General features: G+C 44.1%; 1 protein-coding gene across 1 annotated transcript; it reads right to left on the bottom strand.

Annotated features, from left to right (window-relative positions):
* Nucleotides 1-548: 548 nt before the first annotated feature.
* LOC146960871 (calcineurin-binding protein cabin-1-like) lies at nucleotides 549-7,999 on the bottom strand (the record flags this gene model as incomplete). The annotated part of the gene is made up of 5 exons (XM_085771982.1): nucleotides 7,770-7,999; nucleotides 4,251-4,414; nucleotides 4,061-4,157; nucleotides 3,263-3,946; nucleotides 549-677 (listed from the first exon to the last, which is right to left on the bottom strand). Coding segments are annotated over exons 1-5 (1,134 nt in total), but the record flags the coding sequence as incomplete, so codon positions are not given.
* Nucleotides 8,000-15,199: the final 7,200 nt, after the last annotated feature.

Here is a 15,199-nt window from a genome sequence, read left to right as displayed (position 1 = left end):
CAATCCCTAAGGAGTATGTGTGCCAATTTTGGTGCTTGTTTCCAGAAGTGAACGATTATTACAGTTATCTGCCCCACTAAAATATTGCTGTTGTATCATGAAGCCTTAAAGGGATAGTTCAACATTTTGGCAAATTGGCCCATTGCCATAATCAACTCTGTCTGGTAACGTTCTGTTATTATCTCATAGTGTGGTGAATGTGCAGGTCACAACTTGTCCACCAGAGCGTTTTGGAGTTGTTGGATTGTGTATTTTATGAGTTTGATGAGGGAAACAAAGAAATCCCATGAGCCTCTGTAGTGTAGCTCTGAGCAGCTCGTGGCTTTGCTCCGCCGTTCTAAAAATAGCTTGCACCGACAAATAAAGGTAACAAACAAACTATAGGAATTATGGCAATGGGCCAATTTGCCTAAATGTTGAACTAACCCTTTAAATACCTGAAGATTTACATTGCAAATCTGCTCCCATTACATGAGTGATAAAACATAAGTGGTATCAACTTGGATAAAAAAGAGGTATACACAGAATAATCATTGAACTGTAAATACATAAATGCACAGGAGGGGGTAGGATGGGAGCCCAGCTGAATTACATTGTCTTACCTGTCTTTGGGCAGAAGTGGCCAACTGGACCTGGCAGAACTTCACAGCTTGCTCCAAAGCTACATCCTCATCAACCTGGAGAGAACATGCAGAACACAAGGGCATTAAGGCACAGCAACATAATTATCTTCCTATGCCTGTGGTTATATAACCCACAGCCTTCAATATTTTCACAATCTTATCTCTTTTATTTCAGCAAAAAAAAATCCTGAATCAACACTGGTGCAGCACGTGTGCAGCTGCAAATTGATCACACGTTTCTAAGGCGACCTCGCCTATGATATATACCATGTTACATCCCCACGCTGCTGCCATACCAACAACAAATTCTTCCGATTCTGTCTGAGAGCAAGTGGGATTTTCCTCCGAGCCTCTCCCTCTGATCGTAGCAGCAGTGAAGAAAGACTCACATTAAGGCCCCTGTTCAATGAGTGGGTGTGTGAGTGTTGGCGAGCTGAGCTACGGCACAACATTGTACATTTAGCTGTAATCTTGTTCACACAGCTGTTATGTTCTCTCCAGCAGCTTGTTGTGTGCAGCGGTTCAGGGACCCCCACAGGGAGGGGTTTTACAGCAGCCAGCCTCATTCCACATTTCACATTATTCCGATTGTTAAAATGGACTGAGTCAAGCTTGGGTGCGTCACAGAGGACGGCCCCTCTGCTTTCAGCTCATTCTAGCCCACTGCAAACTTTCCCTTTCAAACCCCACACACACACACACACACACACACACACACACACACACACTTGCCCATGGTGTTTTCTAAATGTCACGTAGTGATTACAATACAACAGGACATTTCCATCACATCTCTCTCTAAAATGGAACCACTCACAGGACAGGGCACACTGCATTCAATAGTATTTTGTATTTGAATTAGTTTTTCTCGTTATTCCCAAAAAAGGGGCTCAGTTTGGAGGACAAACGTGATTTTTCAGAGATGGAGGAGCTGCTTTGCTGTCATTAACACCCCCGAGCGATTTGAACACATTCTGAGGCGATGCTTTGGGCCATAAAAATGTGGGAAGGGCTGGTGGCGTGATGATATGCGATTGAGCTTCTTTATGGATAAAACTGAACTGCGTTTATGCTTCACTTCAGGTCGAAAATACTGGCAATGATGATGGCAGGAAATGCTGTGTTTATGTAGAACACACAATTTAGTGGCTCCTTGAATTTTTTTTTTACCACCTTAACAGAGATGTGAAATAAAGAAAAACATCAGACTGCATGACATAAACAAAAAAATGAAAATGATGCATGGTACAGATTTAAGGTGCAATGTGTGTGCAGCTGTGCAATGCAACCGACCACAAAACCACAAAGCATCTGCTGTTTGTGCAAGTAGATGCACACACACACGCACACACCGAAGATGCTTCTGGAAGATGTCCAAACATATTAATTGCATAACTCATCTGGTTGTACAGTAGGAATCATGTCAGGGCTTATTCTGGTTACTCTATCTCAGGGTGTGCCTGGGAAAATATTCACTTTGCTTTCTCTTGAAGAACACAGAAAAATAACTTAACCCAAGTACCAAAAAAACAAAACAAAACAACTGCTGGCCAATCTCTTTGGATTTCTCCTCCTCTGCTGTCCCTCGCCTACCGCCCTCCCACTCCAACTACAGCTCTTTGGCATTACACAGCCAGTGACATTGCAGCTTCTCTAGGGCCAGCATTGATCTTCAGCTCAATATGGCTATACAAACTGATGTGGGCTGATGTGCAACTACATCATCAGTGCCAGAGAAACCACTGAAGTTGGACTTCATTTCAACAACTGAGGAACTTTTGCTGTGGAGAAACTTCTTTGACAATTCCTTCACAGGAGAAGGTTAATGTAATGATTTTTGACCAACCTCTTCCTGCCTCGTCTTTAAACTGTATAATATAAAGTTGTCAAAACATATATGCTTAGAAGATATATGGCCTAAAACTTTGCAATAATCTTATAATACAGATTGTGTCAGACCTTTTCCCCTGCAATGGCACTATGCCACTACACATTTTTACTCTTTGGCACCAGATCTAGTGCCATTACATTAACAGGGCTTTCACCGTTTCATTTGGGAGCAAAAACTGGCTGACATCGACACTAAAATGATTCAGCACTTGCTTTTGAATTAAATCTCTGTGCCAATAATTGCAATTTCTAAATTACGTGACTGCAGTGATTAGATGCATAAAGTTCACAAGCTCAATTTAATGAATCTGAAACTGTGACTGATCCATTGCTCCTCACTTATCTGCAACAAGATTAAAAAAAACTATTATTTATCTTAAAAATACCCAGTAGGGGCTGCATTTAGAGTCAGCAACTTGTTTCACAACTACCAGCAGAGACCAAAGTCACAGAGGTCGAATGTGGGTTACTGACAGTCAAAGCAAAACCACATTATTTGTTCTGGATGTGCGGCTGTGTTTGAAAGAGGGAAAGTCCCTTTTCTACAGTGGGTGTTGTGTTTCTAATTCAGTTAGAAAAGGGGTTTCTCAAGTCAAAATGATTTTAGGCGGGCTTGACAAGCATGTATGACTTTGCAAAAAAACAATATTATATTGTATCAGCAGCACATATATTTAAAACAATATTGTTATGTGTATGCAGACAGCATATATGCCCCATCTGGTGTGACACATCTTGAAGAAGTATACCTGTTTTATGAGCATATACGTCTCTGACATGATCTTCTCAATGCGTCCCAGGTCGTAGGTCATGACTTTCTGGCCTTGCTGCCACACCCTGTAGGCATCAAGCAGGAGGGTTTTTCCGGACTCGATGTCCTCCAGAAGCTTCCTTTTCCTGTTTGGCCTTCGTAGTAAACCCTGATCAGCCCCGCTCGCTGCCAGACTGACTTTAGGGGCTGATGCTTGAGGCTGCTGCTGCCTGGAACTGATACTTAGCTCCTCCAGAGATAACTCTGCTGTCCGGCTGCTGTCAGTCACTTTTGGCTGAGGCTCCGCGGTGCTCAGGGAAGTCTCAGCCTCCGTTTGGTTGCCCTGAGAATCTGTGGTAATAGAGGGCTTCCTCCAGTGGCTGGTATCCAGCTCCATGGGTTCCTCTGGCCCCGTTTTGTGCTCCTCGCTCCCTGCAGTCTCAACCTTCCCAGGGTAGCCCTCCTGAACCTTACTCCCTTTATCTGTGGATGGTAGTGGTGTGGTGAGCTGTGCCTGTGAGGCCTCCCTGGGTCCTGCGTCGGTGGCGCAGACTCCCTCTGTGAGCCCAGGCTTCTTTGGCAGTGCATGCTTGCTGTCCTCTGAACTGGGCCTGTTGGATGTGTCAGTTGTGGTCATCTCCCCCATTGAGGACGCAGGCGCTTTGAGAAGCTGCTCAGACACCTGAAAGAGAACAGAACCTGTCAAAACATGAAGTGGGTGCATGCCAGACGTCTAACACACTGAGCGCTGCTCGGCTCTTAGTGTGCGTGTCTACAACGAGTTGTGTTTCCTTACCCCAGTGAGACTGTTCAGATTGTCCTCCAGGACTTTTACAGTGAGGAAAAATGCTCTCTTGGCCAGAACCTGGCGATCAACATCCCGTAAATACTTCCTTCATGGATGAGAAAGAAGCGAGGTGAGAAGTCATGGAACAAATACATAATACGGAACAGAAACAGCAGTATCATGCGACACTGGTCCTTACTTTCCCTGGTCAGGGGTTCTCTGCAGCATGAAAGAGACTTTCAGCAGAGTGTCGTGATCCTTAAGCTGAGACAGCACCTCCAGCAAGAGAACAATGGATCGGTTCATATGAGATGCAAAACTTCCTGGGCGATCAATCTCATCTACTGGAATACGCCAGATGCCCTGGAAAAGTTGAGGGGGAAAATAAGGAAGAAGGACAATTAGGAGTTAGACTGTGCAACCAACACATAGGAAAAATATATTTTCTAAAAACTGCGGTTCAAACACTGGTTCAAAACATGGTACTACAGTTACAAATCTCAATTGGACAAGAAGGCCAAACGGTGGAACAGTCCAGTTACCTGGTTACACATTTGACTGGACACCAAAGAGCAAAAAAGCCAATGTGTTCATTCCTGAACATTTACATTTTCATTGCTATGCTCAGTTGCTACGCTAAGCTTTCGAAGGCATATGGAGGGGATGCCACACAGAAACAATAAGACAAACAAACAAAACAGAAAGAAAAATAAGTAGAGAAATTAGTGTGAGTTTCATGGCATTCAAAGGAGAGATCCCTAATGAGGGGATGGAGAGGCTGCAAGAGAGAACTCGCGAACTGGCTGCCATTGAGGAGGTGGGAAAGGAGGAGGGATGGGGGGCGTGGGGTTCTCTCTGGGCACACATGATAGGCAGCCTCATTAGTGGTCAGCTCTGTCCAAGCAATGCAACAGACCAGCAGACCGGCTGCCAACAAGCAGTCCTCGTTTGCAGGAAGCATGATGAGATGTTTTTTGATGGAAAAGTCCACCTTTTTCAGCGAGCACATGTCCTCTCAGCAGGTGAGGGCGAGGCCAGGTTCTGCACTCTGAAGCTACTGATGCGAGTGCAGCTGGTGGCTGGGCTACGTGCAGCCACAAAGCACATGGCACAGAGTACGGCTGCAGCGTCGGAAAATGTGTGAGAAACAGAACGAAGATGACCGTATCAGATCGGAACAAAACAAATGAGATGGCTCTATCAGCCGCTGAAGGCACCGGGGAGGCTGATGCTCCTCCTAATAGACAGAACCACATTATCAGATGACATTTTCAAAGCCACTGGAGAGGAAGAAAGCAGGAGAGAGAGAGAGAGGATAAATAAACCAAAACAAAACGCATTCCTGAGCATGGACTTAGAGCCTGCTCACTGAGAAAGTGTGACCCTGGGAACTCCAAACCTCCCTTCCCTTCCCCAAGTTCTCACTCACACAAAGATGTTTCAAAGGGGATAGCAAGGTTTTTTTGTTGAAATGTACTTCTTAAAATCCATTTCTAAAATACTATATACATGAATCACTTCAATTATGTTACTGGATCCAATTTAAGAACGTGGAATGACCCCAATTGGAGCCAGTGGTTCTGAGGAACGAGCATATGGCTCCAATGCCTGTGAAAATCAGAAGATTATTATTATATGATGATGCAAACAGACAGGGCTTGGGAGGGTTTTAACCTTTCAATGCACAGATTACCAAAAGCCTCCAACAAGAGTGGGACAAGTACGGGGGTGAGCTCGGCTCACTTAGGAAGACATCTCTAATGGAGGAGAGTTATTCTTCATCAGACTACCATCCAACCACAACAAATCTGTTTAGGGAAACCAGAGCCATGGCTTTATACAGATTATGCTGTAGCACAACAGCTAAAGCAGATTTGTAAGACTTAAATGCAATGATTTTAAGCACCCCCCCCCCCCCCCCCCCCCCCCTTCCTTTTTTTTTAAATGACTGAAAAAATATGATCACTGCTTGATATCTGGAGCAACAGCTTTAGCACAGATGTGGCCAATACATCACGCAAGAACCAGACAGAGATTAAGATGCACAAAAAAACAAAGGGGTGAACAAGAGATAAATATACGACAAGAGAAGCCCTCACCAAGAAGGGGAGCTGATCTTTCCTTGAACTATTTCCAGGTTCAAGAATTTCTTTGTTTGTTTGTAGAGAATAAAAGGAGGGAAGATAGTCAGTGGACAAGTATCATAATAAAGTTATCACAATAACTCTGTATTACAAAGGGATAAAGAAAAAAGACAATGGAAAGCATGTACTACATTCAGATTGTCTGATTACTTCTTATTGTGTCAAAACAACATACCGGTACTGGCTGTTGCAGGAGAAACATCAACTCTTTGTCTCACCTACTTCATCTACTCAAGTCCTAACATGCCACCAGTGACAGGAAAGTTTCTGGCCCAAAATTTGCATCGCAGGAAAGTTGCATAAACTGTTGAAGCAACCAGCAGCCGCTGCTGCATCTTTCATGCAACTAGAATTTCACAATTCTATACAAATTTAAAGTCACTGTCACCGATGGCTTGTTACTCACTTTTGTTGCCACTATCTGCTAGGTGGGTGCAATAACATTTAATCCCCAGAGCGGTAGGAACCTACAGTACCAAGCAAACATCAGAACAACGCTCAAAGGAACTCTTTCAATTTGCAGTATTGTAGCGATGAGTGCCACTCCAAGTACAACAACAACAACTCGGCTCACTCAAAAACCAACTGAACTTGTGCTCGATCAGTTAAAGTCTGAAGTAAAGAGAGGAAGCGACTCACCATCACCAAATAAAGCTACTCCACAGGACCCGTGTTAGTATTCTTTTGGACAGTTTCCTGCTGGCGATAGCAGCACCAGCAGCCCTAGCAGCGCCTCCACCCTGAAAAAGGTTCACGCTCTCAGAGCAAAGGGTGGGCTGCATTTGGGTGCTAGGGCAGCGACAGCAGCGGGAGAGGAGAAGAAGAGGGAAGCACAGCTGCACACGGGAGGACGGGAATAGAAGAGGAGAATGGCAGATGCCTTGGCAAGAGAAGAAGCAGCTCTGGAGTCAGGGCCTATAGGCTCAGTATGCCACTGACAGACAAGCTGACTCGTTCCTCTCCTGCTCTCAAACACTGCCATCTCAAAACAAAAACACCCACGCACTCCATCTCCGCTCTCCCCTGACCCCAGCTCGCTGGAGTTCTTTCTCCCACCCCCCTCCCCTCCCCACGCCTCCCTTGCTTTCTCTCGCACTATACACAGCACACAGCCAATCGTCGTTGGCTTCTGCCAGCCAATCGGAGGCGAGCGGAGAAACTCCCGCCCATTAGTGCACACCCACACAATACACACACAAACAGAGGAGTGAGAGAGTAATGAGGAAACAGAGCGAGTGCAACAGAGAGAAGAGATGAGCAGAGCGAATAAAAAGCCAGGGGGAGGGGTAGAGCATGATCACCCTGAAGACGGAGCAACAGGAAAAGAGCTAGAGAACATTAACTGGCTGAAAAATGAACTCAGCGCAGCAATGCCAGTGTAGTGGGATGTATGAAGAGGATGGCAAGGAGGATGGAAAAGAACCACACAAAAAAACCTGAGGGAAAAAACACAGGTTTGCATAGATAAAGCGTTCATTAACTACAAAAGACACAGGCTGAAGAACAGATAAGATTGTGGTGTTCACACATAAGGTATTTTCCTCAGGCAGCAGTGTCGCAACAACAGCCCTCACCTTCTTCCTTTCCTCTCTTTCAACTCTGGTCGTGTCTCTCCTGCTGGTCACCATAAACATACTAAGCAAACACACCTTGTTTTTCCTGCTTCCTGTTGTGTGAATGAAGGAAAAAAAAAAAAAAAAACAACGGCTGAAAAATGTCAAGCTCAGCCGAACACAGAGCAGAAGAAGCCAATGGAAAACAAACTGGCAGTCAGGGTTAACCCTCCAACATGCAAATCAAAATATCAACTTCTGTAAAATGTATTCATTGGGCCAATACTCCTCCCCGAAGGGAGAGAAAAAAACAACAGAAAAAAAAAAACAGGTTGAGTGGAGCTCCACCTACAGCAAATTGCACAGCTGAACACACAAATGTTTGAGTCATGCATCAAAAAAAAGGCACATAACGCAAGTGTAACAGCTCCCCAGAAGATTTCCTGACCTAATATAATGAGACGCCGAGCCCTACCTACAAGCAAAGTTGTGTTAAAGCAGTCAAATCAAACATGAAAGCTTGTTCTGACTGGACACCATCAGTGCAAAACGTGTTCCACGAAAAGTTACAAGACCAGAACGGATTTACGTTTGTCTGAAATGTAGCAACAAGGACATGCATTTTCTCTGGAGCTTCGTAGAGAGTGAACAACGTGTGAGTGGGTGGAAGAATATGTAAGCAAGAGTATTGTGTGCGGTGTGAAGGGAGGAGGTAACGCTGTGCCTGAGTGAGTGCACGGGACTCCTCACGATCACTCCACAGTAGTCTGTCTGAACTCTAGTCCTAGCCATTAGAGGCTTTGGCAGTATGGCAGCAATATGACCAATAACATTAGATTCAGCCTTATATTCTTTAAGCCGATAATTGTGTTGATAATTCCATTGTAAACAACAATGGATGTATAGCTTTACAACAATAACTAAAGCAGGGAGCAGAGCAAGGAGAGTCTAAGCCTTCTTAAAGCACACACTGGACAGGATTATGAACATAATATGTCATCATTTATAACGTCAAATAGCCAAAGCCACTTCCTCAGTATCACCATAGACTGTACAATAACATAATACAATATTCATTACATGTCCCACGTCTGTCTCTTCAAGTATCAACCTCACTTCATCTACATTAACTTTATTAACCCAGTGTGCCTATTATTAGTTTATCATCAGTGTAAAAGGAAGCTGGTCCTCCTACAAAGTACTCGTACTGACAACCACATCCATAAATTATGCAACACAAACTCATGTGGATCATTTATAAACAGCAGTATATCGGTTATATACTGTAGGTCCCAGTTAATGTAACCCAGCCAAAGCATGGAGGAAAAGTAGGCCATCATGACCTACATTAGGGAAGTCAGTATTCACCATCAGGCTCAGTGAGGTGGGGATTTTGCTGACAGTCAAGTCTCCTTGATATCAAGGTGAAGTGCGTCAACCCATATGTTTGATGTGATCAATGCATTCACATTCGTGCCAACTCCTGGGTACTCATGTGGTCAACATCTAACAATTATAATAATAAGGGTGAAATGTGTGTGCAGGTTAGAGAAGCTGGATTGAAAGATTCTGGTCCAGAGACAACATCCACCTGGCAGAAAACTGGGTGCTGAACAACTTTCTCTCCAACTACATTTGAGAAAAAAACCCATACCTGATGAAGGCTCTTATTCACTCGTACTCTCGAGGCTGACAATGTTAAAATAATAATGTAGTGTAATGATGTGCAGTATTAACAGCCCTGAACTCATAAACTTTATGAAAACAGGCATGTTTGATGAATTTTCTACAAAGGTTTGCATTGTCCTATGGTAGAGAAAGAGGACTTGGTTTGCAGGGAACGGTAAAGCTCCAACAGTTGGCATGTCAGGGTGGCAGGTTTGCCTCCAGAAGGGGCTCTGTGAGAACCCAGTGGGAGCCAGAGCGCTGCAGAGCTCTCCTCCAGCTCAGACCTGGCCCACATCACTTCTACAGTCTGTTACCACCAGCTTTCTGGAGTCCATGTTCGACTCTGCAGCCTACATATACGAAATAATGTACACCGACAAAATCTGCCCTGACAGTTGAGTGATATGAAGTGCTAACGTGATGTGACATTCTAACTGTATGAGCTGCCCTGTAACAAAAAAACGAGAGCATTTAGGCCTTGACAAATCACTCATGGAACAAATTAAGAAGCCAAGCACTGAAAAGACATTATCAGCGTCAAGTGGAGAGAAGTAAATAAATTGAAATGCAAAACAGATGACAGGTTGAGACAGTAATCTCCTCTGCCGGAATCCAACAGAGGCCTTGTAATTCTGAAAGGCAGATTATTCAACAACCTCACACTGTGCGACTCCATTATAGCAGCACTTGCAAGTAGATTTCCATGTTTTTGGATATTATTGATTTTGTGTATTCCATTGAATTATGTAGATATGTATGTAAAGTGTAAACATAGGAGTAGTATAGCAAACATTCATGCACAGCAAACAGAGAGAATATTAGTCACCTACACCTCAGATTTTTATTTTACGCTACTCTGATGCCACATTAATGATGATATATACCAAAACTTTATAATGTCATAACGATGAAACCAAGAAGTAAACGATTTCGACATTAAGAAAATTATCCTAAGTACAATAGAATGTTTTCTTTTGTTAACATTTAAGAACACTCTTGTCATTGCTCTTGTTAAGTCCATCAGGTCTGTCTTAAAACTGACCCAGCTCTACAGTGCAATAAGGTTTTAGCAGTGCTTAATTTGTCCATGTGTAGGTCCCGGAACACTGAGAGGGTGCTGTTCCGGGGGGGGGGGGGGGCAGAGGGGAGGAGCGCACAGGAGGCGAGACTTGCGGCGTGCGTAACGGCGCTTAAATGACTTTTAACACACCTGAAAAATGACCCCGATGCGGTGAAATTCAGAGGTATAAGAGCTCACGTCGCTATGGCTTTTATCTGAGTTCATCATCTTCCTCATGCTGTTCCCCTGGCTGCGCTGTCCAACCTGGGTCTCTGTGTCCGTTGCGCCATAGCGCTTCAGCACCATTCAAGTCATCCCGAACGGGTTCCGGACACGGAGACCCAGATCCGACAGTGCAATTTGTCCCACCGGCAGGCAGAGGATGAGGTCGGCTTCACTCCCGTCAGTCTTCACAGACAGTCCACAAAGTTGGAAGAGTTTTGTTTGTTTGTTTGTTTGTTTTGACCCGGCCGGCTTTTAATTGTTCGTATAGATAACTGAATACCGGCTATTAGGCTATTTAAGGAAAAATAACTTATTTTTTGAAGAAGTTGAAATGAGCAACCATGTTTTTGTTAAAATGCATTTAATCTTCAGTGTGAACTATTGAATAAAACAAAAAGACAATAGACTAAAAAGGCAATACTGTGCTTATATAAAGACAAAAGGCAATAGACCCTCCTTCTGACCTACATTGAACAAAGATTATAAAAATGCAATAAACTGTTGCTTATATAGAATAAAGACGTGAACAAAGATTATAAAAAATGCAAGGTAACACTTTATTTTAAGGGGTCCTTGTTCCTGTGTATCTACCTAATTAATTATTACCTATGTAACCGTATGTAATAACATGTACTTAGGCCTACATTGTAAATACATAGTGTATTTTGGTGTACTTACAGGTCCTTGTTACACTTGTAATAAGAAATGCCAAAGTGGCCTCTCTCTTTGCACACTAATCGCTCCTAATTAATAATACGGCAGGAAATATCAATAACAACGTAGCTTACCTTTGAAAACGGCCCGCAAACTATCAATAGACCCTCGTTTTCCTTCTCCCAGTATTATTCCTTTTCTCTTAGTGTTTGTTTTTCCTGCTTTCCTCCTGACGTGCGCCCAGTTGCGTAACCTGATGATTGACGTCTGTCAATCACTTTCCTCCTCTTTCCTTTTTTTCCTCGGGGTTAAAATGCCTCCAAACAGGCGATCTATGAGTACGTCCTAACTTAACAGAGAAATAAAACACAGCGAGAGCACAACTAAAATGTGATATTATTGGCAGCTTATTTACAGATTTTACTGTAATAATGGAGGAGACAGCTGTCTGTCTGCTGCTCCAGCAGCGCAGCACCGACAGGATCAGCACCTGTAGACGTCTGTCTGTCCGCATGTCTCGTCCTTTCCTTGTCCGTGGTGCTGAAATAACACGGAGCACTTTGCTCTCATTACTTTCGTTGCCAATTTAAATTCAGAATATTGTTAAAGCCTGTAGTTTGTCTGAAAATGTACATAATGATTTTGCTTTTTGATGAAAACAAACTTCAGTCCTCGTTTTTTCTGCTAAGTCCTGGTTTCTTGCCCTGATAGTGATTTTAACACTTAATGTGTTGTGCGTATACCTGTGATGCATGGATAGTGCGTTTACTGCGTCCTTTCAGGGTTTAAAGCATCAGCGACACACGGGCACATGGCTGGCAAATAATTTTATGTTTAACAGGGCAGGGCCTCATATGAAATATTGAAACGGGCCCCCAGATGTCTAAGGCCGCCACTGCACGTATTTGACAGAGGAGGTCCCGGATCCACTCGGCGAGGTGCCGGATCTTGTTCCGGCAGGATCCGGCACAAATTAAGCCCTGGGTTTTAGCCATAAGACATCTTTGGTTCATTATGAAAACATGGCAGGACAAATTATGGCGCATTTCCACTAGCACGGTTCGGCTCGGTACGGCACGGCTCGGCGCGCTATTGCGTGTTTCCACTAGCACGCAGTACCTGCAACCGGGTACATTTTTGGTATCACCTCAGCCCTGGTTCCAAGCGAGCCGAAGCGTTACTAAAACGTGACGTCAGCCGACTGCCTTCCACTGATTGGCCGATGAGTGTCGTCACTGGAAGCGACGACCGACAACAGAAATGTTCCTGCTGAAGCCTGTTATTACCAGAGAATTTCTAATATTTAGACTGGCTCTGTTATTACGTGACTTTATTAAGTTTTAATATTTTTTCATGCGAGAAAGTAACTGTTTAGATCCCCATGTGCGGTTAGTTTATCCAAACGACGGCTGTTTAGAAGTTTGCCCCGATGTTTTTCGGAGAAGTGAAGCTCCAGGTCCGAGCAGCGACCGCGACATCACAGAGGCAGCAGCCCGGCTCCTGACGTGCTCCGCCGGCCAGCCTACCACCGTCACCCCGAGGAGAACAGACCGCTAATTAACTTCCCCGGTGGCTTTTAGAGGTTTACCACCGGCTGGTTAAACTCTTAAATGTTGGTCTCATTGATGAAATCTAACAATTGTGGCTGTAGCAGAAGTTTGTTTGTGGTTAGACAGAAGAGCAGCACTGCCTTGGGGTCTGTACGCACAGAAAACACCACATTTACATCAATAAATAAATGTTTTACAATGAACCAGGCCGATCTCAGAGCTGGCAAGACTCTCCGGTAAGGCATATTGAATGGTTAAATGCCGTTAACGGGACGAGAGCAGTCAAAACGGCGGTTTAAAGCTAGCTACAGCGAGGGTAGGTTCACTTCCTGTTTTCAAAGTAAAAGCACCAATTCTATCGTAATGGCTTTCCTTATGATAAAAGGCAACGGGTATTTTATTTTGTGAAAATAACCGGAAGTGCGTTGCTCACTACGGCTAGCTTTAGTAACGCCGACTTCGTTGAAACAAAATTGTAAACAGCTGGTATTTTGTCAGATTTTCAACACGTTGGGGATCTAAACGACTACTTTCTCGCCTGAAAATGTTTCAAATGTTGCTAAAGTTATATATTTACAGAGTTTAGAGCGTTGCTCGGCGCCGTGTAAATGACGTCACGGCGGCACTAGTGATACTCAGTTGTAATGGAAACACAACCAAACCGAGCCGAGCCGTGCCGTGCCGAGCCGTACCGAGCCGAACCGTGCTAGTGGAAATGCGCCATAATGACTGCAGCAGAGTGTGTCAGTGGGCGGTCCTTCAGTGTAGCCCGAGACACATTTGCATTCGCCACATGTTGCCCACACGACCTGCAGTTGTGATGTTCCATCTCAGATGTGTCCTCAATGCATCATAGCTACATTAGGTATGTTCACACTTGTCCTTCAAGCTGTCCACTTGTGATGACCTCACCTGAGATGGATGTTAATAGCTGGGGCCTCATTTATCATTGTGGATACACGCTTTTTTACACGCTCTTTCCCCCATTTTGTGCGTACGCACTTTTCTCCGCCTAATTTGGGATCTATCAAACCAAAACTTGTCGGGAGTAAGAGCAAAAATTTACGACCAGTCCGACCATGGCGTACCGGCATTTACACGCTTTTTGAAGAACAAGAGGAATTGGCGACACCGCTGCAGAGTCAGAGAACTGCAGTATGCGAGGGAGAGAGGAGCGCGGACACTGTTTGAAGTAGTGGTGGTGATGATGACCCCCCCCCACCCCCCCCACCTACCACCACCACCGCACACGTGTTGACGTCGGCACTTTACATGAAAAGCACAGCGACTCAGATTTTTCCCCTGTGCATTTACACTAGTTTGCTCCTAAATACTGGCTTTATAAAACGAATTTCGTTTTCTTTTGATATCATATTGATATTTTTCCCTGCATGTAGGCTACACCTCTTCCACAACCCGTCTGTCCAGTCTGGAAAATAATTTCTGCGACGTGCGTGTGTTACGTAGCCAGACTGGACACACACAAGCAAGCAGCAAGCACAATAATGTCGGAGCAAATCAAAGCAAATGAGAAAACATGATCGATATTTTTTGTGTGAATAATATTTATTGTATTTAACAAAACTGGGTGCTGCCCAACATCATTTTAGGAAAAGTCACAGACTGGTGGACTTCAATGTTTGTTTTTTTTTTTTTTTTAAATATATAGCTATGCACAAATGAAAATCAAAGTCTTCCAGTGAACGGAAGTTGGGGGTTAGTGGAAAGGGGTGCAAAGTAGTACTGACTGGCAGTGGAAACCCTGCTTTAAATTATTATGACATAATCTAAAATAAGGGGCAGAATAAATATGATTCTTCTTCTTTCTGTTCTGTTTCATTTAGATTTGGGAGTTTTTTGTTTTTATTGTAGCCTTTCAATGCAAGATGATGTTTCTGACTGATATTGCCGTGTTACCGTGTATCTCGCTTTCAGAGAAATTCCGCTTCTTTCTCCGCTCTCCGTCCGTCTGTTGTCTTCACCGTCTTCCACTGACGTCATTCCACACGTTTCCAGAGTGCACATGGCTACTTAATATGCACGTAACTGATTTGCATTGACCACATATGGTTGCGTGGGGCCGTTTAGGGGGCTGGGTATGAGGCGTGTTCTCATCCACGCTTTTCTCAGGTCCGGTGTGATCTATCAAGGGAAATACCGTGCAGCCGTGTGTACGCGGAGTTTGATAGATCTGAAAAGAGTGTATATTTTTTGGTCGTACGCACATTTTGCCTTTCCGTCGTACTGAAAATTTAAGAGGACTTTTACACGCTCTTTGATAAATGAGGCCCCAG

The sequence above is a fragment of the Trachurus japonicus genome, unplaced genomic scaffold, assembly GCF_045865225.1.
Source record: "Trachurus japonicus isolate A0001 unplaced genomic scaffold, Traja_1.0 AP029884.1".
Taxonomy (NCBI): Eukaryota; Metazoa; Chordata; class Actinopteri; order Carangiformes; family Carangidae; genus Trachurus; species Trachurus japonicus.
The sequence above is the reverse complement of the archived record's forward strand: the minus strand, read 5'-3'. Positions and strand labels throughout refer to the sequence as shown.